Raw genomic sequence first — 26,764 nt, forward strand, 5'->3', positions numbered from 1 at the left:
AGATGAAAAAAAACCTAAGGTTTGGGAAGGTTAAAGCGAATTGCTCAAGGTCATGAACGCGATGTTGGATTAGAACCCAAGTCCCTTGGCTCCAGGGCCTACACCTGTGCCCTACGCTGGCCCGAGTTCCTTGTGAGAAACAGCTCAGCTACAGGGACAAGAATGCTGTGGCGGTGGGGTCCCAGAGGGGAAGTGGTGACAGGGACGGAAGGCCAGGCCTCCCCACACTCACTCATCTGTGAGAAAGAGCGAAAGCAAGTGAAAGCTGTTTGGGGTGGCCGTTCAACAGGGGCTCTGACTGGGACCACCACCTAGACACGACTGCCAGGACTCCTCAGCACCCAACAGGATCAGGGAGCTCAGCCACAGATCACCGTGAGTAGCTGTCTGCAGCTGTTTTCTTTGGGGCCTCTTCCTCATTTCGGAAAACTGTGTTCTGTGGGGCGCCGGTGGCCTAGCGGTTAGTTAGCATATAGCTGCCTTCCAGAAAACCTGTGCCTTACTTCACCCCTTCCCTCCAGGGATGTAAGGAGCTGGGAGGGGGAGGACTGCCTGGGGCCGGGAAATTGCTGCCGTATGAGGGGGACTCCTGAGGTTTTTGAGGACCAGTCACAGGAAGGCTCAGGGCTGGTGCCGTCCTCCCCTTTGGACAGGACCACCAAGGTCAGGACAGAAGGAGACACTCACCGACACACAGAGAGCCTTACTGCATGCAGGGCTTGACTTAGTTAACCCTCACATCTGTCTGCAGTCAGGACTGTTATCCCTCCCCGCCCCACAGATGGAGGGAAGTGACTTACCTAATGTCACATTCAGTGAGACACTGGCTTGAACTCAGACTCTCTGCTCCACAGTCACCCTTTCACCACCGGGGTGTCCTGCCTTACAAGGTCAGGCCTAATGAGCAGACAGTGGGCCCAGAAAGAACCCCAATAGATCGGCTGAAAGAGGCCTTAGAGGTCATCTGGTGAGTACAGGGCCCCTCTGCTGGACGGGGTGCTGGGGGGGGGGGGCAAGGCTGAGGCTCAGGGAGCACGGCTTCCCCGTCTGGGGCAGTTCCGCAGCGTTAGAGCCACACTAGACTCAGGAGGCCAGGGGTCCGCTCCATGGAGGTTCCACTTAGCAGGACAGTCGTGTTTACGAGTGTGCCCTGGGCCGGCACCCAGGTGAATCTCAGCACTGGTAGGTCACCCCACGGCCTCAGGAAAATCGGTCCCCTTCCTTCCCACGCGCTCCCTCTTCTGCGAATGTTGGGCCCGATGCCAGCACTCGTGGGCCTGTGGTGAGGGCGGGCTGGATGACGCTGACGCCAGGCGGGCACCTGGGTCAGCAAATGACTACAGTGGAGAGACTCTGATCTTCATCCATCGGCTCCTGCTATGGAGTAGAGATAAGGACGTCATGGCTGCAGGCTGTTTTTCTCTCGAACGGGTGGCAGGTAGATGCCTTGAGGACGCAAAGGCCAGGACTAGGGCAGAGGAGGGGCCGTGGAGGAATCCGGGGAGTCCCTGGGAGTCAGCACCCTAACGACTCTGGCCCTAGCATTAATTTCTACCAATGAAGCGTGTCCTTTACCTTTGGGAGGGTTAAGACCATGTGGTTAAGGTGGGCAAAATGGGAGCACGGCCCAGCCGAGCAGAGCCCTCCAGTATATCTCTTCTGTTCCCTCCTCATCTTGGTACACCTGTTAATCTTACTTACCCTGTGCTCTCAAACGTGCACAGAATGTTCTTTTATTCATTCTTATTAAAGCATGTTCAGTAGGACTCTGAGCTCTCACCCTACTGAGCTGGTCAGCGATGGGGTCTCGGTGTGTAGCGAGTTTCTCTCACCTTCCAGCAACGCACATGGCGTCCTAGGGTCTCGTACAGAGCACAGAACGAGGGAGGCGCCCGGCCTTGGTGCCACCCTGGTTCCTCCTGTGATAGATGCCCATTGTCCAAAGGGGTTTGATTTCCCTGAAGTCCAGCCCTGTCCACTTCCCTGGCAGGCCTGGAGTCCGGATTCTTTGCCAGGATTTGAAACCACTGTGCTTTGGATTCAACTTCAGGGTGAGCCACCCAGTAACTTCCCCCAGAGGCCCCACCATCTCCCCAAGACAGCAGAGCCCAGGATGTCAACACTCAAGGGACCCGTGACCTCTGGTCCCTTCTTAGCCCGGGGGCCTTCTGTCCTGTGTCCTTGGCTTTGGGTCACAGATGTAGGCTCTTCTCCCCACCCTCCTGGGACACCCACTTAACCGCACCGCACTCAGATTTTCACAAAGGACAGGGAGAAGGGCTGTCTTCAGACAGCTTCTGCTTTCTACCCCAACCCCTGCAAAAAGGCCCTGAGCCAGGAGAAACCAAGGATACTCTTTGAAGGGAGACAGGCAGCCTGTGAGACAAGGCTCGCAGGCAATGGTGACTCATTCAAGGTTGACCTTGAATTCAAGGCCAAGGAAGAGTGTCAAGTCCTGCTCTCTGGGCTCCAAAGCCTGTGCTATCAATCGCTGAATCCTGTGGAAGACACAAGTCCCCCTCACCAATGAGTCAGATGGCCTTGGGGGAGTCACATCACCTTTCTTTTTTTTTTTTTAAACTTTTTTTTTTTTCAACGTTTTTTATTTTATTTTTGGGACAGAGAGAGACAGAGCATGAACGGGCAAGGGGCAGAGAGAGAGGGAGACACAGATTCGGAAACAGGCTCCAGGCTCTGAGCCATCTGCCCAGAGCCCGACGCGGGGCTCGAACTCACGGACCGCGAGATCGTGACCTGGCTGAAGTCGGACGCTTAACCGACTGCGCCACCCAGGTGCCCCATACATCACCTTTCTAACCTACAGTTTCTCCAACTCCAAAAATGAAGCAAAGCCTTACGAATCTGCCGCAAAGGGGAGCCCCTTTCCTTAAGTTAACATTTAGTGAGAGTTCACTACCTGCTGGAACTCTGCCAGCACGGCTGCCTCACCTTGTCCAGTGCTCACGACAGCCTGTGAGGGAGACACAGGCTCTCACCACCCACATCTGAGAGGTGAGAAACTAAAGCTCACCCAGGACTAAGACCTAGCCCAAGGTCACACAGCGGGTGGCACACGGCAAAGCCGGGACTCAAACCTGGGTCTGTCTGAAGCCAGAACCAGCTGCGCTGTAGTGAGACCCAAACAGAACAGGTGTGGAGAGTACCTTGCGAGCACTGAGGTGTCATGCAGGCTTGAAGAACCATCAGCCCTCTTCCAGCCGAGCTCGGAAAAGAAAGTTGAAGACCATAATTCCCTCTTCCCTCCATCTCCTGGGGAAAGATAGGGTCCACAGAACATGGGGTGTGTCCTGCCCCACCCCCATACAGGGGAGACCCCCCCAAATGCCAAGGAAAGAAAATGGCAGAGAAAGGCAGATCATCAATAGGGTAGATCAGAAGGGGAGGAGCCCCCCAGTGTCATTAAAGCCAAGCTTGGGGGAGGGCGCCTGGGTGGCTCCGTCGGTTAAGCGCCCAACTTCGGCTCAGGTCAGGATCTGGCAGTTGGTGAGTTCGAGCCCCGCGTGGGGCTCTGTGCTGACAGCTCGGAGCCTGGAGCCTGCTTCGGATTCCGTGTCTCTCCATCTCTCGGCCCCTCCCCTGCTCCTGCTCTGTGTCTCTCTGTCTCTCAATAATAAATAAACATTAAAAAAACATTTTTTTAAAAGCCAAGCTTGGGAAGGAAGGCTGCTGAGGTCCCATCCAAATCAGAAGAATGTTGGGGAGACCTCCGGACAGAAATGGGTTGGGCTGAGTGTCCTATGGGCTTTGCTGCCTCCCTTCTCCTCCCCCCACCTGCTCCTACCCCTCCAGAGGAGGCCCCCAATCTTCTGCTCGCACAGTGAGTCAGAGGCAGCCCCTCCCACTACAGCTACCACCCCCCCCCCGCCCTCCTCTCCCTGGGGGGTTGGGGCCACCCCAAAGTTCCTCCGAGAACCACAGCTGCGTTCACGGTGTTGCCTCTGCTGGACAGTGAATCGTCCTCTGTGGGTCTCTGTGGATCTGCCTGGGTCCTGGGAAATCTGATGGAGCTGAGAGGAGGGGGTGGGAGCCTGCTGAGAACCGGGCGGGGGTGCAGGGTGTCTCACGGACCTTCTCGAAGACTTCACACGAGTCCTATCTTAATAATACCCACTTGGCACGGGGCGCCTGGGTGGCGCAGTCGGTTAAGCGTCCGACTTCAGCCAGGTCACGATCTCGCGGTCCGTGAGTTCGAGCCCCGCATCAGGCTCTGGGCTGATGGCTTGGAGCCTGGAGCCTGTTTCCGATTCTGTGTCTCCCTCTCTCTCTGCCCCTCCCCTGTTCATGCTCTGTCTCTCTCTCTGTCCCAAAAATAAATAAAAACGTTGAAAAAAAATTAAAAAAAATAATACCCACTTGGCAGATGAGGTCACCAAGGCCCAGTCAGAGCAGGCAAATGGTAGAGACCAGAGTCAAGCTCAGCTCTGTGTTTCCATTACTTTCCACGAGGTTTTCCCAACAAGGAGGAAGGTATTCCAGAAGGTTCACACACTAGAAGTTCATGGTGCTTGGTTCCATTTTTTAAAAAAATTAGCGAATAATTATTTTTGCTATTTAGGAGATTGTTTTTATTCAGACTGAGAGCTTCTTAAAATAAAAAGAATCAAAAGCAGAAGTCAGTGGTGATCAAATGAATGATAACCTAATGAATTCCCACCCAGGATGTTTCTTCTTTGGCGACTAGAGTGGCTTTAGCTGATATGTATGGTTTTACACTGGTCTTATCGTTAATTATTATTTAATTTGCACCCTTATTGAACCAATGATCAAAGACAGGATGCAAAAGGAACTCTGATGTCAAAAACACAAGGAAATAAGAAGGAAAATAATACCTCCTCTGAAAATTTGCCTCAAGATTCATAAGTTGTGTTTATCTGATCAAGTTACTTACAGAGCATTTCAGGGAAGTTCTTATGCTTCTCCACATTTCAAGATTGTTAAAAAGAGAAAATAGCGTGTTCTTTCTTCTCCTGTGTTGGGCATAAAGGCGATCCACACTTGCCAGGCAAATGCAGAGAGAGGCTTGCAAATAGGGACCTCAGATTATTTTCTCTTGCCTGTGACAAACATGAGATTCTTTTTAAAAAGGTACAAACTAGGGGCACCTGGGTGGCTCAGTGGGTAAGTGTCCAGCTTCTGCTCAGGTCCTGAGCTCATGGTTGTGCGTTCGAGTTCTGCGTCGGGCTCTGTGCTGACAGCTCAGAGCCAAGAGCCTACTTCAGATTCTGTGTCTCCCTCGCTCTCTGCCCCTCACACTCTGTCTCTGTCTCTGTCTCCCTCAAAAATAAACATCAAAAAAGTAATACAATTTAAAAAAATAACAAAATAAAGCCATGAGGAATTTAAAAAAATGTTTTTAAGTACAAATTGGCTATTTAAGCATTGAATGCAAGAATTCAAACCCTCGTACTTGGGTGGCTCAGTCGTTAAGCATCCAACTTCAACGTTTATTTATTTTTGGGACAGAGAGAGACAGAGCATGAATGGGGGAGGGGCAGAGAGAGAGGGAGACACAGAATCGGAAACAGGCTCCAGGCCCCGAGCCATCAGCCCAGAGCCTGACGCGGGGCTCGAACTCACGGACCGCGAGATCGTGACCTGGCTGAAGTCGGACGCTTAACCGACTGCGCCACCCAGGCGCCCCTAAGCATCCAACTTCAGCTCAGGTTATGATCCCCCTGTTCTTGAGTTGAAGCCCCGTGTCGGACCCTGTGCTAACAGCTCAGAGCCTGGAGCTCTGGATTCTGTGTGTGTGTGCTCTCTCTCTGCCCGTTTCCCCCCCTCCTCAAAAATAAATAAACATTAGAAAAATTAAAAAAAAAAAAAAAGAATTCAAACCCTCAGGTCATGAAAGTGATTCCCATCCTCTTGTTACATCGCAGCCTATTGTAATGTCTGTTTGGTCCCAATATTAACATTCCCTCAAAATGTGTTCACTAACCAGGCATTTTCTTCTGTTGTGACTGCAAAGCAGAAAGGAGCATACATGCCCCTTGGAAGGTGGGGAGAAGTCAAAGTTATCTTCACACATCATGCATATAATTTAAAGGGTTTAAAATAAATCTTAGGGAAAATTCTGAAATGATACACGTATTGAAAATAGTACATTTAACTTAAAATCGCTTCCTTTTTCACAAGCCATACACAATTACAAAATGGCTCAAATAATTCCTATTGGGGTTTCTAACATCATATATTACTGTGAAACAGCTCCCAAGTGGGAAGAGATTGGAGATTATTCTAGTCTGATGCCCTCACTCTGTTTTATTTTACTCTTTCAGTTTTGGCCATGACCCTTAGATAACCTGGCACACAGACAGACGACCTTAATTGAGGGTAGAGTAAGGTACTGAGCTATGCATCTGCTACATGCCCCCTGCCCCATATACTCCTCACAACAGCCCTGAGTACTTTCATTATCCCCATTTTACAGATGAGGACGCTGAGGCTCAGGGAGGTGAGGCAATCTGCCCAAGACACAACGGACCTAATAAGAGGCAGAATCAGAACTCACAACCGTGACTTGGGGCGGCCTCTTAAACCTCTGTCTGTAGGGGCGCCTGGGTGGCTCAGTGGGTTAAGTGTCTGACTCTTGATGTCGGCTCAGGTCATGATCTCACGGTTTGTGAGATCGAGGCCCATGTTGGGCTCTGTGCTGACAGCACAGAGCTTGCTTGTAAATTTCTTATTCTCAGTTGATCCTTATCTGTTGACCACCTCTCCTTCCGGAAGCAGGAGATGGAACTCCAGGCCTCCTTGCGAGTTGGTGTACCGAGGCAATCAGTGTGCTGGGTCTGATCCCAAATTCTAGGCCAGAAATGGTGACTTGCTTTCGTCCTCACTGCCCCAGGGCCCAAAGCAAACAGCGCCACCGGGGCACATTAATTCGCTCTGTAGAAAGCAGTAGGTGGAGTGTGCGTGAAGGTCACCTCCCCAGATGTCTGGCCCATCTCTGGCTTCTCCGCATCTCTCCATGGCCTGACTGCCCACAGCAGGTTTCATTCATTCATCGGCCTGCATCCAGCTGTCCCCGCGGCCCTCTAGCCACTTTGTCACCCCAGATGTTAGGGGCCCAAAGTCTTATGAATCAGCCCCTCTGCTGATGCCAGTTTCCTCGATTATGAAATGGGAATGCTACCAGTCCCCTCGTTGGCTTGTCGTGCAGAATATATGAATTACTGCGCAAAGGGCATAGAATGGTCTGGCACACAGTATACAGTAAGCGCTCATTCAGTGTTACTTTCCATTATTGTCGTGATCACCACTGTGTTCCTTGGCTCTGTCGCCCCACCGCTCCCACCTCCGTTTGGAGAACTGGTCTGAATTGCAACCCCCACGGTGCAACTAGAAACAACCAGAATCAAGGTTAGGGCAGGGACCACACCCTTTGGGATCTGGGCAAGCCAGGAAGAAGTAGAAGAACCTGGGGGAAGCTGCAGGTGATTCAGAATATCCACCACTTAATTAGCCCTTGCCTACTCTCTGCTGTATACAGAAGCCACCACGAAAAGTCCCCATCATCACACCTCTCTGCCCCCTGGTTATAAGGCCTTGTTTGCCCTACAGGGAGCACTTCATGGTCAGAAGGGGTGACCAGCCGCTATACACACACACACACACACACACACACACACTTCCCAATGACCAATGACCAAGCTTCGCCCTCAGGGTCAGGGAGATCCATGCACTGTTATCAGTCATGCAGACTCTAACATGACTGAGTTTCCAAAATTTTCTGTAGCAGGTTTTCTTTGAAAGAGAGGTATAGGCCTTTTTTAAATCCCTGTTACAGAGATAAAGGTAAAAGGCAGGGAATCAGAGTAACGGGCCCTGAATCACAGGGGGGCTCCCTGCTAGGGCAAAACTAAGACACCTGTCATCAGACACCCCATCCTGAGACCCTGAACCCTGGGATCTGGTAAAGCAGGAAACAGGGGACCTTATGCTACTTCCAGAATTTCAAGAAGCACCCCTGCCCCCTCCTCAGAAAGGACAGAGGTCCTCAGGAGAAAGCTGCAGGGACCCACTGAGCAACTGGGAGGAGAGGTCCCATGATTATGGGCCAAGCCTGGGTTTGAACTGGGCTCTGCCCTTTCGTATGACCTCAGACAAGTCACTTCGTGTGTGTCTGCAAAAGGGAGCAGATGTTAATAGTACTGTCCTTCCCTGATTATCGTGCAGATTAACTGAGTTCACACGCGAAGCCAAGCTTGGCGCACAGGAAGCTGTTAGCATTTAGGTTCGATCCCCCAAGACCCCACCCTCTCCTGCACATTTCAGCAGGGCAGGGGAATCTCCTAAAGGCTTGTCCTAAGTGCTCTTGTCACAGATCCTTTGAGAATCACTTCTGAAACGTCAAGCCCGGCATGTTCTTCCTGCTGATATACATTCCATCAGCCTTTTTTCCCCCCCATACATTTTTAAAAAATGTTTTTATTTATTTTTGAGAGAAAGAGAGATAGAGTGTGAATGGAGGAGGGGCAGAGAGAGAGGGAGACACAGAATCCGAAGCAGGCTCCAAGCTCTGAGCTGTCAGCGCAGAGGGGCTCAAAGAGGAAAGTCCAAAGAGTCCAAAGAGGAAAGGATGAAAAGGAAAGGGAAGAGATTGTCGCCCCGAGTGCGTCCCTCCCGCGGACAGGGTCCGCCACGCGCGTAGCCACCCAAGCCGGAGTTCTGACTCTGCCACCTGCAAGTCGTGTGACCTGGGGCGGATCCATCCAGCTGGGCCCCAGCACCGTCATCTTAAAATAGGGAAAATAAGACAATCCACCCACAAGTGCGGTTCGCAGGATAAAGGAAACAATGCAGGTAAAAAGCCTCTTGGAGAGCCTGCCACAAAGGAAGTAGTAAAGGGTGGTGACAAATTCATTTTCCTCACATACTTTAACCACAATGACCTATGACAATAGGCTGAATGCAGAAGCAGAGATGAGAATCCGGCTGCCAGATAATTAAGAGACTTCCTTTCGCCCAAAACTATTTTCATTAAAAATAGGCTATTTCTGGGGTGCCTGGGTGGCTCCGTCAGTTAAGCGTCCGACTTCGGCTCAGGTCATGAGCTCACGGTCCGTGAGTTCGAGCCCCGGGTCGGCCTCTGTGCTGACAGCTCGGAGCCTGGAGCCTGCTTCGGATTCTGTGTCTCCCTCTCTCTCTGACCCTCCCCTGTTCATGCTCTGTCTCTCTCTGTCTCAAAAATAAATAAACGTTAAAAAATTTTAAAAAAAAATAGGCTATTTCTAGGGGCACCTGGGTGGCTCGGTCAGTTGAGCGTCCAACTTTGGCAGAGATCATGACCTCGTAGTTTGTGGGTTCGAGCCTCACATCTGGCTCGCTGCTATCAGCCTGTCAGCGCAGAGCCTGCTTCAGATCCCCTGTCCCCGCCTCTTAGGTCCCCTCCCCCGCTTATGCTCTCCCCCAAATAAATAAATATTTTTTAAAAATAGGTTATTGCTATTAACATGTAATACAGTTTCTCTAAACATATTTTTTAAGTTGCCAGGTTTATTTTCTAATACAGTAAAGAGTGAGAGATGTAACCTACATCAATGAAAGCCCTCTAGGGTCTGGTGATTTTTTAAGACAGTAAAGGGGTGCAGAGAGCCCAGAGTTTGAGATCTGCTGCTCCAGGCTTTCCTAAGCTGACTTTCTCATGCCCAGCTCTTCTGCAAGTGAACAACAACCCCCCTGCCCCATGTGGTTAATTGCACAACTTCAAGTTGGAAAGAAGGACCCTTTGAGATGTCATCGAAAACCCCTTCCTGGTACAGATGGGCACACTGAGAAGAAGACTGTTTTGCCTGAGGTTACCCGGCCATCGTTTCCACCCCAAGCTGGAACCAGAAGCCTGTCTCCTTGGCCCAGGGCTCTTGTCCCAATTGCAGGCTGGCAGGTGCTGACTGCTTTACCCCAGCCTGGTTAATAATCCATCAGGCTCCCGGCACATCCTCAGCTTCCGGTTCACTCAATTCCTAACATCCTGAATGGAAACAGGATCTTCTCCCTCTGCTCCCCTAACACTGTCCCACTCTCCATCCTGCCTCTCAACTGCTCTGTTCTCCTAGACCCCCCTCCACCAGCCCAAGGGCAAGACAGAAATGACATTGTCACTCGGTGTCAATTAGCAAAGAACTTGGGGAAGTGAGGAGAAAGCTGTAATATGTACATATATTGTGTGTGTGTGTATATATATATAGTCTCTACAATATATATATATATTATAGATAGATAGATAGATAGAATCTGCCATCCACGGAGGGCTTACTGTGTGCCAGGCACTGTATTAAGCATGATGCTATCTCAATTAATTCTCGTGCTTCACCACCACCGGTGAAGTATGTACTATTTGTTATTCCCATTTTATGGATGAGGAAACAGAGGAAAAGAAGTGAATGAAGTGACATTTTTAGTGTTTATTTTTGAGAAAGACAGCGTGAGGGGGGAGGGGCAGCGACTGGGAGTGGGTTGCGGGGGGACAAAGAATCCAAAGCGAGCTCTGCCTTGACAGCTCAAACCCATGAACCGGGAGATCATGACCTAAGCCAAAGTCGGACGCTGAACCGACTGAGCCACCCAAGCACCCCCAGAAGTGACTTTATCTGAGGGCACAAAGCTAACACTTGGCTGTGCCAGTTCTGGAAGTCGGGTCTGTCTGACTCCAAAGCCCCAAGAGCCTGACTGGCAAATCCTTGGGGGTGAGGAGGTCAGGACTCCATCTGGTTGGCAGGGATAAGACTAAAATCTAGATCAGCTAATGTAAGCAAGCGAGGCATTGCTGAGCGAAATTGGTCCAAAAAGGAAAAAGCCAGAAAGAGAAACGATGCAATTTGCCCCTGGGGCTAAAGGACAAAGATCGCCTATTTGCTGTGGTTAGGGCCCCTCGCCCCCCGGGCAAGGTCATGCACTGGATCCTGTCCCTTTACCAACCTGACTTTGTCGGAGCAATGGGGCTCAAGTCCTAGCTTTGCCTGGCACTTGCTGTGAACTTTGGGTAAGTGACTTGCCCTCTCTGCACCCATTTGCTCAAGACATGCTACCTGCTTCAGATACGATCGTGAGCCCCCCCCACTGTGCAAACTGTCAAATATGATATGGATGTGGGCACCATTGGTTCATTCTCTGAAAGGGAAGTTGCTGGAACATAAGGTAGTTGAAAAAAGGAAGAAAAGATCTGAAAAGACTCAACCACCCTGTCCTGTGGGAAGATTTCAGATCAGTCAGTTAATTACCAAGAATTAAGGAACAGAAACCAACAGGACGGGACCCTGCGTCTTCAGAGGAATGAACACGTGCCCGGTGCCCCCAGCACGTTTCTTACATCCATCCCTGGACCCCGCTTTCCTCATCTGGAAAATGTGGAAAATAATTACACCAGCCTTGCAGGTTTGTTTTGAGGTTTCAGTGAGATAATGTGTGGAGGGCGCTAGTACCATGCCAAGCCCTCGTCATCATCATCCTTCGATCTTCTTCTCAGATGGCAGCACTGGGGACAGGGAGGCAAAGTGACCTCTCCATAGCACCAAGTGGTGCCAGAGCCAGGCTCAAACCCTGAGCATCCGCGGCTTAGCGTGAGACCCTTTTCTTTCCGCCACATCACACACCAACACGCTATAGTCCATTCAGGCCCCCACGCGACTGCTTGTTTTAAATCGTTACTTAATCTGCACATCAAGAATGCAGGTAGTAATAGTTTCCCCAGTCACAGATGAAGAAACTGAGGCTCGGAGAGTTTGAGTAACTCGCCCTCAGGTCACACAGCCCACCAATGGCAGAGCCGGGATTTGAAGCCGGCAATGTTTCATTCCAAAGCTTTGGCCCTTTAACCTTTGCTACCGTGGAAAGAGGCCTCAGACACTGTTTAGCTTAATTCCTGCCAGGAGGGAGGCTGGAGACGGTACAGAAAGACGAGGAAGGAAGGTCCAGGGAGAACAAGTGTCCAGACAGCAGGTAGTGATCCCACAGGCCCCTGGTGGGAGCGATGAACAGCGAGTGGACAGCAGACAGGACAGAAACTTCCAGCCCCACAGGGCAGACTCATGGGGAGTGAGATTTTTTTGCCAACCGTTAGTTGTTTGAGAAAGGCCTTCATGGTGATCCTTTGTGCCAATTCTATAAATTAAAAATCCTTCCCTTAAAGAACTGGAGGAGGTCTATCTTATGAATTAGGGCAGTGGAAATAAAAGCAAAGCATTAGAAACCACTAAAAGAGAAGAAATGAATCAGGAACCAACCTTGAACGAACCAGGACTGCAGGCTTGCATCGTGTTTAGCTCTGAGCTTCCTGGCAGCGGAGGGAAAAGAAACTACAAAGTCTCTCTGAAGAAGCCTGCTTTTTTCCCAATAGGACATTTGTTCGTTCATTCATTCAACGTGTTGATTTTAAAATATTTAAGTGCCTACTTTATGCCAGGCCTTGTGCTCAAGTGCTGGAAATCCCAGGAAAAATGTATGAAAGAAATCAGTTTGAGGCGCCTGGGTGGCTCAGTCAGTTAAGCGTCAGACTCCTGATTTCAGCTCAGGCCATGATCCCAGGGTTGGGGGACCCAGTCCGGCTTCAGGCTCTGCGCGGAGTATGCAGCCTGCTTGGGATTCTTTCTGTCTCTTCCTCTGTCCCTCTCCCCTCTTGCTCGTTCTCTCTCTCCCCCTCAAATAAAAAAAAAAAAATTAATTAAAAAAATAGAAGAAATCGGTCTGCGCAGCCCTTTGTATCCCTTCCCTAGGACAATTTCCATATTTTGCCTCACATCCATAAGCTTCTCCTAGGGCTTATATCACTGGAGAGATTTCTTTTTAATTTTTTTAATGTTTATTTATTTTTGAGAGAGAGAGAGAGAGAGAGAGAGAGAGCGAGCACAAGCAGGGGAGGGGAAGAGAGAGAGCAAGACACAGAATCCAAAGCAGGCTCCAGGCTCTGAGCTGTCAACACAGAGCCCGATGCAGGGCTCGAACTCACAGATTGTGAGATCATGACCTGAGCCAAAGTCAGACGCTTAACCCACTGAGCCACCCAGGCGTCCACATCACTGGAGAGATTTTTAAGTTCCTTCACTCACAATCTGTCCCACCTCCTCTGGGATGACTACCGTAGTGGTCTATTTACAAGGTCAAAAAGAGCTTGGACAGTTGCCAACCTTTTAGTTCACTTTCTGCCTTAGACCTGCTGTTTGTGGTTCCCATCTCTTTCTAGAAGGCTGGTTCCCTGGATAAAGGGCACTAGGGTGAGGCTCAGGATGAGGGGGAATTGGGGCCGATGGGCACTGTCTGTCATGGCTTGGGAACAGGGGGTGGTGGCTCGGGGCCACCTAATTGTCTTGCTTACCTGGGCTGAGTTCCACCTCCATGAGGGCTGCTGAGCCTAGCTCAGAACCCCTCATTACAAGAACTTCGTTTCATTGTAAAGGGAACTAGAATACAAAGATGTCTTCCCTCCCTGACCCCCAGATTCAACTCTCAAAACTAGAAGCTCACAATCCAGGAAGCAAGAGGAGACAAATATTACTGATACAAATAACAGAAGGTAGATGGTGATCCATACAGCAGGACTCAATGAGTTTCAACCACCTGGAAGGGTTACGGGAAACCAGAGAATGCTTCCTGGAGAAGGTGGCCTTGATACAGGACCTGAAAAAAATAGATAAGATTTGGGTAAAGGACAATAGCCTATAGCCCCAAATCCCAGAGAACTTCCTTGCAACTTGCAGCCAAGGGCTATCAAGCACAGAAGGGAAGTAGGAGAAGAAATGTGGAAGGAAGGCCCCGTGACTCCCTTCCTACAGCTGGACATAGCGCCAAGAGCCCAGACTGCTGGGAAGCAGGCCAAGAAGGTCATGTGGGTCAAACAGGGTTTTAAAAATGTGATGGTTTGGCCTTCATGGTGATAAAGTGTCAGCTAAGAACGAGCAGAGATCTTTCTATTTGCCTCAGCTCTCAGAGGAAGGTCAGACAAGCCTTGAGCACAGAATCCTGTAAGAATTCTAACTCAACTGAGTTCTTTCCTGCCTTTTATTGGACACGTACTGTCAGCCAGGCACAGCACCATGAATTTAGGAAACTTCGGTTACTTAATCGGTACAGCAATGCCATGTGGGTGGTATTTCTCACCGGTTCACAGCTGAATGAAACAGAGGGGAGGTAACTTGCCCAGTGTCACACAGCCCACGAAATGGAGAGCTGGGTTCGAATCCAAGGAGGTCTGTGATTCAACATGGTGAATTTCCAGGAGGAGACCTAAGAAATCACCCACTCTACCCACCTGCTTTAAAGATGCAAAAAGAAAGACCCAGAAAGGAGAAGGGAGTTGCCCAATGACAATCAGTAGCAGAACAGGGACTAGAACCCAGGCCTCTGCACTCTCAGTCAGAGAGAAAAATGACCGCTCTTGACCTCCAATCTCAGCTTTTCACTTGCAGGTGTAGTAGCCACGTTCAAAGGGTTACGATCCTCCTCGTCCCTGGTGTCCTCAGGCTTTAACGTGGGGGGCAGCTGTTACCATGGCGCTCATTCTTTCACTTCACACTTTCAGTTCAGGTAGGAAAACCCCCCAGGGGCACCCACCCACCACCACCGCCCCCCCACATCCCCCTGCCTGAAGGTTCCCTTCCCAGACACTCAGCATGAGGGCTCTAGGACTGCAGGCCCTGCCAACCCACCACAGCACGGACATGCTGTCTGAGAAGAGTGTCAGGCAGTTTGAGGACTTTGACATGTTTCTTAGGTGGGGATAGCACTTGCCTGATTCTTTTTTTTTTTTTTTTTTTTTAGAGAGAGAGAGAGCGAAGTGGGGAGAGGGGCAGAGGGAGAGAGGGAGAGGGAGAATCTCAAGCAGGCTCCACGCTCAGCACAGAGCCCCATGCAGGGCTCGATCCCATGACCCTGGAATCCTGACCTGAGCCAAAATCGAGAGTCAGAGGCTCAACCAACTGAGCCACCCAGGCGTCCCTGGTTGGTTCTCTTTTTAAAAAAAAATTTTTTAACATTTATTCATTTTTGAGAGACAGAGTATGAGCGGGGAAGGGGCAGAGAGAGGGAGACACAGAATCCGAAGCAGGCTCCAGGCTCCGAGCTGTCGGCACAGAGCCCGACGCGGGGCTCGAACTCACGAACCGCGAGATCATGTCCTGAGCCAAAGCAGGCCACTTAACCAACTGAGCCACCCAGGAGCCCCAAGGTTGGTTCTCTTTTCATCTTGCATTTGTACAGAGTCGGCCACAAAATAGTTTTGTATGACTTGGTGCTTCTTACTATTGGGAACTTCATTGACACAGTGATAAAATATATATATATATATTTTATCATATATATATATATATATAGGGGTGCCTGGGTGGCTCAGTCAGTTGAGCGTCCGACTTCGGCTCAGGTCATGATCTCACAGTTCGTGGGTTCGAGCCCCGCGTCGGGCTCTCTGCTGACAGCTCGGAGCCTGGAGCCTGCTTCAGATTCTGTGTCTCCCTCTCTCTCTGCCCCTCCCCTGCTCCTGCTGTCTCTCTCTAGTCTCAAAAATAAATAAATGCAAAAAAAAATTTTTTTTTTTAATTTTTTTTTTCAACGTTTATTTATTTTTGGGACAGAGAGAGACAGAGCATGAACGGGCGAGGGGCAGAGAGAGAGGGAGACACAGAATCGGAAACAGGCTCCAGGCTCTGAGCCATCAGCCCAGAGCCCGACGCGGGGCTCGAACTCACGGACCGCGAGATCGTGACCTGGCTGAAGTCGGACGCTCAACCGACTGCGCCACCCAGGCGCCCCGCAAAAAAAAAAAATTTTTTAAATGTGAACGCTTTCCCCTAAAAAATGTACAGACATAAAGTCTCACACACACTTTGAAAAGATGGCTACCCCCATCACAGCTCACTGGCTTCAGAAGCCGTGTTGGAGGTCATCAACCAATTGGTTTTTCCAAGGAGAATGGGACAGGTATTGTCACTGCCGTTTCATAAATGAGAAAAGGGGATGGGGGGCGCCTGGGAGACTCAGTCGGTGGAGCGGCCGACTCTTGATGACAGCTCAGGTCATGGTCTCACGGGCTCGTGGGCTCGAGCTCTGCACTGACATCGCAGAGCCTGCTTGGGATTCTCTCTCTTCCTCTCTCTCTCTGCCCCTTCCCCTGCCCTCTGTCTTGCTCGCTCTCTCTCAAAATAAATAAGTAAACATTCAAGAAAATAAGTAACTGAGAAAAGGGGCTCAGAAAGTCGAAGGGACTTGCCCGGAGTCACATGATGAGACAAGGCAGAGGTGGAACGGTTCCACCTCTGTCGCGCAGCCCACGTTGGGTCCCTCCCCGTGCCGGGCATTCAGACCAGTCCTCGCCCTGGAGGCAGGCCCGTCCGGGAGCCAGATGCTCTGACTCCAGAAGGTATTTCTATCCGCCCACAGGGAAACCAGACAGGGAGCTGGGTTTCCTGTTGCTTCGTGCATCCTGTTGCCGTCGGATGTTGTCTTGTCAGGCCCTCCCTCCAAGGGCCTGCATTTCCTGACCTTGCCGAATTTGGACACCACCACAGGTCAGTGGCCACGCCAGACCTGGGTGCAGCACAGAATGCCGGCAGCCACCTCTCTGGCATCCCTCTTCTAGGCTGGACGCTGCGTGGGGTAAGCCATGCTCTGGTGGGAAGGGGACCGTTTTCCCAGGGAAATTCAGGGAGAGGGGAGTTTGGCTGGGGCCGCAGGGTGCAGGGAGGAAGCTTCCAGAAGTGACAGGGTGGGGACGTGGGAACCGAGAAAGGTTTGCACTGTCTGTCACTCATTCATGACCAGGGCTGAGAACTCGGCCAGCACCATTTCCTGTCTCAGCTCAGATGTGACTTTAGCGACATTCAGCAAACTGTACGTCTCAGGGAAACACTTCTGTCGGTAGGGTCACCTCTGTGCCTACAGAACAAGAGTCTTGTCTTGTGATTTGGGGGGATGTGAAGTCTAGTTTCAGGTCTGCTGCTCTTTTGCTGGGCGACCTCAGGGATTGTATCCCCACCCTTGGACTGTTTTCTTAACGGTAAAATGATGGACCTGGATTAGACGAGAGGTTTCCGACGTTCCTCGGGTTGCCTTGAAGAGAGGCTACCAGTGACGTGAGCTCAGATTTTACCTGACTTACGAATAGGGGTTCCATCAATTGTAAAAATTATTCTGCTGTCTTAAAATTCTTGAAGCCCTGGCGGCGCCTGGGTGGCTCAGTCAGATGAGCGTCTGACTTCGGCTCGGGTCATGATCTCAGAGTTCACGAGTTCAAGTCCCGTGTCCGGCTCTGTGCCGACAGCTCAGAGCCCGAAACCGTTTCAGATTCTGTGTCTCCCTCTCTCTCTGCTTTCTTCATCTCGCGCTCTCTCTCTCTCTCAAAAATAAATAAAAATTTAAAAAAAATGTTTTAACCTGGATTATAATAAGGGTTAACATTTATCAAGCTCTTGTGATGTGCCAAGCATGTTATTATTTTTTTTAAGTTTATTTCTTTATTTTGGAGAGAGAGAGACGTGGGAAGGGCAGAGAGAGAGGGAGAGAGAGAGAATCCCAAGCAGGCTCTGCACCATCGGCACAGAGCCCGATGCAGGGCTCGAACTCATGAACTGTGAGATCATGACCTGAGCGGAAACCAAGAGTCCGACGCTCAACTGACTGAGTCACCCGGGCGCCCCCTGGCATGTTATTCTTAAGAACCTCATGGAGTAGGTGAGTTATCCCCATTGGAAGATGCTCATCATCAGCAGCAGCAGTAGCACTTTCAGATAGTATATTAAGGTACTTAAAGCCTCACAAAACCCATTTTACAGATGAGAAATGGGAAGACTGAGGCATTCGGTATCTTCAACAAGGCCACCCTGCTGGAATTTCAACCTACAGGATGTGCTCCCCTCCCCCTCACATTCTTACTTGGGGTCCACTCCACTTGAGGCAAATGGGGTTCATTCATTAGGGAGTTTTTGAGCACCTACTGTGTAGATGGCAGGCGTTGTGCAAGGCACTAAAAGACCCAGAAATAACGAAAGCCCAGTCCCTGACCTTGCCAAGCTGTGGGACCTCCGCCAAGTGGTTTAACATCTCTGAGCCCACTTTATCTATGCAAGAACAATAACCATAATCTTTATATTGTCAAGTTGTATGAAGTAGATGGTGGCAAATTACTTTGTAGAATTTCAGTCCCGTACAAATGTTGGTTAGTGCGGTTATTCCTCCGGTGGGAGAAAAGCCTCGTGCAGAACTGGTTACAACATAAGCAGAGTAAGACTGGGAGCTTCCAGAGTGATGGGGGATCGAGGAAGCCTTCCCTGGGCGAAAGATGAGTCCAGAAGGAAGGAAAAGAAGGAAGGTGAGCCAGAAAAAGGAACCCTGGGGCGAAGGTGTGGGCAGAGGTGCAAGAAAGCAGAGCTATCTGGGAACCAGTGGGGCATCTGGTGGAGCAGCTGAGCGGGATAGGACTGCCAGCCGTGGCTGCTGGGCGCTGTGCCCTGCCCTGCCTGGCCGTCCACACGCAGCACAGCATGCTGGCGTGGGCCAGCGCCATCCCGCGACGGCTTCATGTGAGCCACATGTCATTTAAAAAATAAGTAAGGGGGCGCCTGGATGGCTCAGTGGGTGGAGCGTCCAACTTTGGCTCATGATCTCACAGCTCGTGGGTTCGAGCCCCGCGTCGGGCTCTGTGCTGACAGCTCGGAGCCTGGAGCCTGCTTCGGATTCTGTGTCTCCCCCTCTCTCTGCCCCTCCCCTGCTTGCTCTCTCCCTCTCTCTCTCTGTCTCTCTCAAAAACAAACATTAACATTTTTTTCAAATAAGTAACTAAATAGAAACAGGAGAGTTAAGTGAACATCCTTGTTGCTGTCTCCTCGGTCACACGTGTCGGTGTCCCTCAGGAGCATATTCCCGGGAGAGAAACTGGTGCATTCAAGGGCAGGGGCACATCAGCTTTGCCAGATTTTGCCAAACTGCTCTCCACAGTGGTTGTGCCAACTTACACCCCCGTCGCAGTGCTGAAAATTCTTGTTGGTCTGCGCCTTCTCCAATGCTCAGTATCATCAGGTTTAATGTTTTTTTAAGTTTATTTATTTATTTTGAGAGAGAGAGAGAGCGATAGACAGAGAGAGCATGCAAGTGGGGGAAGGGCAGAGAGAGAAAGAGAGAGAGAAAGAGAGAGAGAGAGAGAGAGAGAGAGAATCCCAAGCTGGCTCCGCACTGTCAGTGCAGAGCAAGTTCCAGGGCTCGATCTCACGAACTGGGGTCGTGACCTGAGCCACCCAGGCGCCCCTCTCAGGTTTAAGTTTTTACCAACCTGATTGGAGCGAAACTTACATTTCTGTGGACGTTATCGAGGTTAAACATCTTTTCAAAGGATCATTGACCAAAAACAATAGCAATAATATCAACAACAAAGGATCATTGACCATTTCTCTTTCACACCATTATTTTTCTCTCCTTTTTTCTTCAGAAATCTTTCCTGAAGGGGCACCTGGGTGGCTCAGGCAAGGTTAAGTGTCTGACTTCGGCTCAGGTCACGATCTCACGGTTCGTGAGTTTGCGCCCCATACAAGGCTCTGTGCTGTCAGCACGGAGCTCACTTGGGATCTTCCTCCCCCTTCTTTCTCTGCCCCTTCCCCACTTGTGCTCTCTCTCTCTCAAAAAAAAAATAAATAAATAAAATAAACATTAAAAAAAAATCTTTCCTGAGGGTTGCCTATTTTATCACCTTTTCAAAAAACTAGCCTCAGTCTTTTCCAGTCTCCATTAGTCTCCTATGTAATTAATTTCTTCTCTTCTGATTTCTGTCTTCTGCCTTCTTTGTATTTATGCTGTTGTCCCTTTTCTAATTTTGTGATGGTTAGCACATGTTTTTCCCTTTTCCACTATGAGCATGTGGGGCTATAGATTTCCTTTTCGGTGCTGCTCAGATGCATCCCACGAATTTTAATGTTACAATTCTAAGTATTTTCGGACTCCCTTTATGATTTCTTGACCCAAGAATTATTCAGAAGTGGTTTTTTTTATATAATTTTTTTTAATGTTTATTTATTTTTGAGACAGAGAGAGACAGAGCACGAACGGGGGAGGGTCAGAGAGAGAGAGGGAGACACAGAATCTGAAACAGGCTCCAGGCTCTGAGCTGTCGGCACAGAGCCCGAAGCGGGGCTTGAACTCACGAACCGCGAGATCATGACCTGAGCCGAAGTCGGACGCTCAACCGACTGAGCCACCCAGGCGCCCCTTCAGAAGTGTTTTTGAAGCTTCGTACTATGAAGTTTGTTAGTTATATTTTTTTAAGTTCTTAATAAATTGCACTATGGTCAGAGAACATGGTTTGTATGTTACAGATTATTTTAAATTTGTTAAAATTTACTTTTCACCTAAGACTTATCCAGTTTTGGTAAATTGCTTGAAAACAGTGTGTATTCTCTAATTCTTGGGTGCTGAGTTCCATATATGACTATTTATTTTATTTTATTTTTAAGTAATCTCTACTTAACCATGTACTACCAACTGAGACAGCCAGGTGCCCATCCATATTAACTATTGGATCAAGGTTGTTCATTGAATGTTCAAATATTGTACATTCTATTAATTAGTATGTTGTCAACTTAATCTATCAATTTCTGAGAAAGGAATGCTAAAGTCAGTCATTATTCAATTTCACTTCACTTCAAGTCCACAATATTTATTGAGTTCCTATTATGTACCAGATACTATTCTAAGACCTTATATGAGTGAACAAAATAGCTCCTTGACCTCATGGAGCTTAAATTCTAGTGGAACAACAGACAATAAACAATAAAACATAATACATAGATAAGTTATGTAGGGTAAAGTGTCTGTTAGAAAGTGATAAGTGATATGGGAAAAAATAAAACATAGAGCAGAGGGAGGGGGACCAGAAGAGCAGGAGGTTGGTGTGAGTTACAGTATTAAATAGAGTGGTAAGAAAGATGTCACTGAAAAGGTAAAACTCGAGCCAAGACTTGAAGAAGGTGAGCGACTAAGTCAAGCATATATCTAGGGAAAGTGTGCCCAGATAGAGGGAACAGCCAGTGCAAACGTCCTGTGGCAGGAGGTTAGACACCTCAGGCATCCAGTGTGGCTAAAGCTGGTTGACCAAGGAAAGCATGATATTAGAGATAATAGGGCCAGAACACATAAAGCCCTTTAGGCCATTGTAAGTACCTTGGCTTTTACACCAAATGGAATGGGTCCTATACAAAGTTTCAGACAATGAGTAGCACCCTCTGACATATTTTAAAAGGATCACTCCAGAAGCCCAGTTAGTAAACTATCAAAGTCAACCAGGTAGGAGATGATGCTTGATTTTTAAAATCCTGAAGTAGATCAATGCCTTTACTCACTTCCTAAATAAAGCTCCCACTCTTTCTCTTTCTTGGCTTGTGTTACTGTCATTCACAATTTTGCTTCCATTTTTTTCTTTATGCCCTCCAAACTGATCATCAGCATTCTTATTAGTGTTGTATACAAACTGTTGTTTTTATTTACACATACATTTAGCAATTTATTTGTTCACAGTTCCTTTTTGCCTTCCTATTCCTTCCTCTATGAAAAATTTCTTTCTGGTGATGGCACATCGTTTAAATGTTCTTTCAGTAAAGGTCTAGTAGACTAGATACGTCTACTTCTATTTATTTTGAGTTGTAGTTTAGTTACCTCCCTCCCACCTCTTTCTTCTGGCATCTATTGTTGCTTTTGGAAAATCAGCTTTTAAATTTAATTATGATTCATTTGCAGGTAGTGTGTCCTTTCCCTCTGATTGCTTTTAATTTTTTCTCTGTCTTTGGTGTTCGGAAGTTTAATTATGATATATGTGAACGTTGAATTAGTTTGTTTTTAAAATTATGCTGGGGGCGCGCAGGGGAACCTGGGTGGCTCAGTCAGTTAAGCATCCAATTTCGGCTCAGGTGATGACCTCATGGTTTGTGAGTTTGAGCCTAGGGCTCAGTGCTGACAGTGCAGAGCCTGCCTGGGGTTCTCTCTCTCCCTCTCTCTGCCCCTCTCCCACCTGCATGCACGCGCAAAGTCTCTCTCTCTCTCTCAACATAAATAAACAAACGTTAAAAAAATACTTATAAAATAAAATAAATAAAATAAAATTCTGCTCAGAGTTCACTGTGATTTCTGAATCTGAGGAGAATTCTGGACGATTCTCCACCATCCGCCTCCCTCTTTGGCCTCCCCAATGCCTACCCTCAATTCTATTTTTCCCTTCTGAAACTCCAATAAGATATATTGTAGGACTTTTCATTCAATCCTTCATGCCTCTTAACCTCTCTTTTATCTGTCCCATCTCTTTGTCTCTTTGTGCTACGTTTCAAGAAATCTCTTCAGCTCTACCTTCGGGGTTCAGTGCTTTCCGACGAATCTGTTCTGTTTTTTAACCTGCCTTTAAGAGTTTCTTTTTTCAAAGACTTTATTTTTCAGTTCCAGAAATTCTACTTGATTCGTTTTTAAATCTGCCTAGACAGTCTCCCATTATGTACTCATGTTTTTGAGCCCTTATTGTTTAATTATATTAAACATATTCCCAAGAATGACACAAAGTCCTGGGAAGTCTCATTCCACTGTCTGACATTTCTGCTAACTCTTGTCCATAGATTCTTAAGTATTTTGTAATTTTGCATTGTGAGCTCAAATACCATGGGCTTCTCCATGTGGGAATCTTGGATTACCTGGCTAGAAAGTGTATCTCTCTAGAGAAATTTCCAGTCTGCTTTCTAATAATATCTAATGATGTCCCCTATAATATTTGGGAGCCCTGGTTCGGTTTTCCTCAATATTTAGAATACTTATACTAAAAAATGACTCATTATCTGACCTTCAGGTTTATCTGGATTCCTATATTTTATCTGGCAACCCTACTGGCGTGAGGCCAAAGACTCACCTTTGTTGTTAAAACTTCAGCATCTTACTTACCGAAACCGGCAAACAAAACAAAACCGAACAAAACGCCGATGGAAAAAATCCCCTCCCGCCTTATCACTCTGGATTCCATTTTTTTCTTGGTTTTGATTTCCTCTCAGTTTTTGACGCTTGGAGATTTCTTTTACTTTCAAAGGGAAGTCTCAGGATTGGTCTTTTTGAAAACAAAAGACCCAAAACCTTGCAGGCCCCTTCTGCTCCTTGAATTCCCACATACCTCTCCTAAAGCAAAGCAACCAGTACAGACCTAGTGACCCAGTGGGATGGAGCCAGGGCAAAATACAGGGGAACAAAACACAAATTTTTTTCAAAAGTTGAAAGGTCTAAATCGCTATGGCAACGCAAGACCCATCCACACAGGTAAAGGGTGTGGCTAGAGCCGGTGATTGTGTGAAGTCGTTATTGTGCTAATTGAAAAAGACTCATTTCTTCCCCTCATTGTACTACAGCAAAGGCTTCTTGGCAAGCCCGGCAGGAGCCAAGGGACCCACCTCATGGAGAGACGCTGGGTGATGGAGGCGGCCAATGGCTGCAAGGATGGCTTGGATTTCAACCCCATGAAAGAGTACATGGTCCTGAACGCTTCCCAGAGGATCGCTATCGCGGTGCTGTGCACCTCCCTGGCCCTGCTAAGCGCCCTGGAGAACCTGGCCGTGCTCTACCTGATCCTGTCCTCCCACCGGCTCCGCAGGAAGCCTTCGTATCTGTTCATTAGCAGCTTGGCTGTGGCTGACTTCCTGGCCAGCGTGATCTTTGCTTGCAACTTTGTCAATTTCCACGTCTTCCACGGCGTGGACTCTCAGGCTGTCTTCCTGCTGAAGATTGGCAGCGTGACCATCACCTTCACAGCCTCTGTAGGCAGCCTACTGCTGACCGCCATTGACCGCTACCTCTGTCTGTGCTACCCACCCACATACAAAGCCCTACTCACCCGTGGGAGGGCGCTGGCAACCCTGGGCATCATGTGGGTCCTCTCAGCATTGGTCTCCTACCTGCCCCTTATGGGATGGACCTGCTGTCCCAGTCCCTGCTCTGAGCTTTTCCCCCTGATTCCCAATAACTATCTGCTGGGCTGGCTCCTGTTCATTGCCTTCCTCTTCTTTGGCATCATCTACACTTACGGGCACGTCCTCTGGAAGGCCCATCAGCATGTAGCCAGCTTGGCTGAACACCAGGACAGGCAGGTGCCAGGAATGGCACGGATGAGGCTGGATGTGAGGTTGGCCAAGACCCTGGGGGTGGTGCTGGCTGTGCTTTTCATCTGCTGGTTCCCGGTGCTGGCCCTCATGGTCTACAGCCTGACCGCCACCCTAAGCGACCAGGTCAAGAAGGTCTTCGCCTTCTGCTCCTTGCTCTGCCTTGTCAACTCCATGGTCAACCCCATTATCTATGCCCTGAGGAGTGGGGAGATCCGCTCCTCTGCCCACCGCTGCCTGGCCCACTGGAGGAAGCATCTGAGGAGACGTGGGCTTGAAGGAAGCAAAGAAGTCCCGAGGTCCTCAGTTACTGAGACAGAGGCTGATGTGAAAATCACCCCGTGGCCAGATTCCAGAGGACTATACTGCTCTGATCGCTGATGAGGCCTCTCACAGTTCAACAAGCTGAGCCAATCATTTCACTCCCTGGAGGAGAGAGAGCGACCTTGACCCTATTGTCTTACTTGAGCCAGCCCCAGGGGCCTGGACACTTACCCCTTTTCACTGATGACTGATGGCACCCACCCTTGGCAGGTAGCCTGGCCACGCCTATTTGCACACAGACTGTTGGAGAGCTAGGCCCTGTGAGGAGTGGCAACGTGGGCAAGAGGCCTGGGCAGGCTCAGTGCTCGTCAGGTTAGGAGAACCTCCCCAACAAGATGGCTTAGTGCTTGCGTCCTCCAGAGACCACAGAGACCGCAGCCAGATGGAGCCTTCAGGCTCAGCAACAAGGGACTTGGAGGACATTTGGGAAGAAGAATGGATTCTTTTCCTGGGATCTCAAAGTATCGGATGGGATGGCTGGCCAACCCTGTCCTTGCTTAATTGTCAGGGCCTCCTTGGCTCTAAGGCTATGAAAGACCCCACTTTCTGGTCATCCTTTCCTACTGAGGACGAAAAACTTTGATATGATGAGGCTCAAGGGGGTTGATCCACCTCTTTCGTAGGTAATTGACAAGCCTCCAGCTCAGGGAATCTTGCCTTTAGTGCAATGGCCCCACTTGACATCCTGAGAATCTCCACTCACAGCCACTGTGACCTAGGTCCCGGGGATACAAGGGAGGCTGGCACTGTGCAAGACACAGAATTTTCAGAGCATTTTATTGACCCTGTGAAGTCCTATTTGATGGTTTGGTTCCCCTGGAAGCAAGCAGTGCCCCAATCTAATACAGCTCCAAGAAAAAGAAAGACATTCACTAGGATTTCATAAACTCCCAAATTGTTCTCCGCTGTCCCTCAATTCAGCCCCTTTGTCTCTTCCACACCCCTACAGCAAAAAATAAACAGGGCAAGTGAGAGGAGGGGGAAATTCCCTTCCTATGTGCCAGGCATGGGACTGACATCCCACAGTCTGTTATCGCCAGCAAGAACACAGCCCCATGCTTCCGAACATTCCAGGACACCCATATTTTACAAATCAGGAAAGCTGCGTTCCTACCAAAGAAGCTTAAAACAGGCAAGAGAAATTGTTGTTGGTGGGGAAGATTACAGAGACATTCTAATGCAGTTATGTGGGACCACAGACAGAGTAAAAGGAAAGATATTGTTTAAACATGTCTTCATTTAATGTTTACAAGGCAAGATGTCCACTATTCATTCATTCATTCATTCATTCATGCACCCATCTCACAAATACGTGCCAGGCTTCGTGCTAGGTCCTGTGTGCAGCTATAAATGAGACTCTGCCCCCACCTAAAAGGACTTACATTTTACACTCTGGTGGGAAAGACAGCCACTAACGAAGATAATTACTGGTGGTACAATGAAGGAACTCATTAGTCAAGGGAAAGGGACTAACTGAGACAACTTTAGGTTGGTCATAAATGTCAGCTGGTTTTTATTGAGGCTTTACTATGTGCCACACACCAGGATGAGTGCTTTCAAATGAGGTATTTCATTTAGTCCTCATAATAACCTGACCATGAGGGTCTGAAGATCCTTGTTTTATGGATAAGGAACTATCGAAGAGGCAAAATCACTTGCCTGAGGTCACATTGCCGATATGTACCCCAAACTGGGGTTTCCAACCCTTTCCCACTAACCTTTTGGCTTAGTTCAGCCAAATTCTGTCAATGAGGAATAATACTCGATTTCTGTAACATCAGATTGTTGCTCTCTTAACTCACCATTATTTCTCACTGCACTTCATTGTATGTCCTGTGTTAATTTCCTGTAACAATTTTCCACAAACTGAGTGGCTTAAAACAACAGAAATTCATTATTTCACAGTTCCGGAAGCTACAGTCCAAAATCAAGGCATCAGCAGGGCCATGTTCCTTCCAGAGGTTCAAGGACAGTATCCTTCCTGGCTTCTTCCCACTTCTGGGAGTTCCTGATGTTCTTTGGCTTGTGGCAACAGAACTCCAGTCTCTGCCTCCGTCTTCATATGGCCCTCCCCTCCCCACCTCTCCCGGCATCTTCTTTTAAGGACACCAATCATTGAATTAAAGGCACATCCTAATCCAGTATGACTTCATCATAATTTAACAAATGACATCTACAAAGGCTATTTTCAAATAAGGAAACATTCACTGGTTCTGAGTGTACATGAAGTTTGGGGGTGACCATTATTCATTTCAGTACAACCCCCAAAGACAAATCCTACCCCTCTGTTACAGCCCAGATCATGGACTGTGTTAAATGGCAGTCACTGG

General features: G+C 48.7%; 1 protein-coding gene across 3 annotated transcripts; it reads left to right on the forward strand.

Annotated features, from left to right (window-relative positions):
* The first annotated feature begins 253 nt into the window (after window positions 1-253).
* CNR2 (cannabinoid receptor 2) lies at window positions 254-26,746 on the forward strand. Of its 3 annotated transcripts, none has more exons than XM_047084073.1 (4): window positions 254-375; window positions 855-967; window positions 16,390-16,605; window positions 22,817-26,746. In XM_047084073.1, exon 4 carries the CDS (start codon window positions 23,409-23,411, stop codon window positions 24,489-24,491), a length of 1,083 nt encoding a protein of 360 aa, XP_046940029.1. In that variant the 5' UTR covers window positions 254-375; window positions 855-967; window positions 16,390-16,605; window positions 22,817-23,408; the 3' UTR covers window positions 24,492-26,746. The 3 variants fall into 3 exon arrangements, with proteins under 3 accessions (XP_046940029.1, XP_046940031.1, XP_046940032.1); XM_047084075.1 differs by having other exon boundaries at window positions 23,364-26,746; XM_047084076.1 differs by lacking the exon at window positions 16,390-16,605 and having other exon boundaries at window positions 23,364-26,746.
* Window positions 26,747-26,764: the final 18 nt, after the last annotated feature.

The sequence above is a fragment of the Lynx rufus genome, unplaced genomic scaffold, assembly GCF_022079265.1.
Source record: "Lynx rufus isolate CCGP_SWC_20201006 ecotype Redwood Valley unplaced genomic scaffold, mLynRuf1.p SCAF_2, whole genome shotgun sequence".
Taxonomy (NCBI): domain Eukaryota; kingdom Metazoa; phylum Chordata; class Mammalia; order Carnivora; family Felidae; genus Lynx; species Lynx rufus.

Bases quoted from the DNA above. Each gene is read 5' to 3' on its own strand.
- CNR2 (XM_047084073.1), top strand. From the start codon at position 23,409: ATGGAGAGACGCTGGGTGATGGAGGCGGCCAATGGCTGCAAGGATGGC.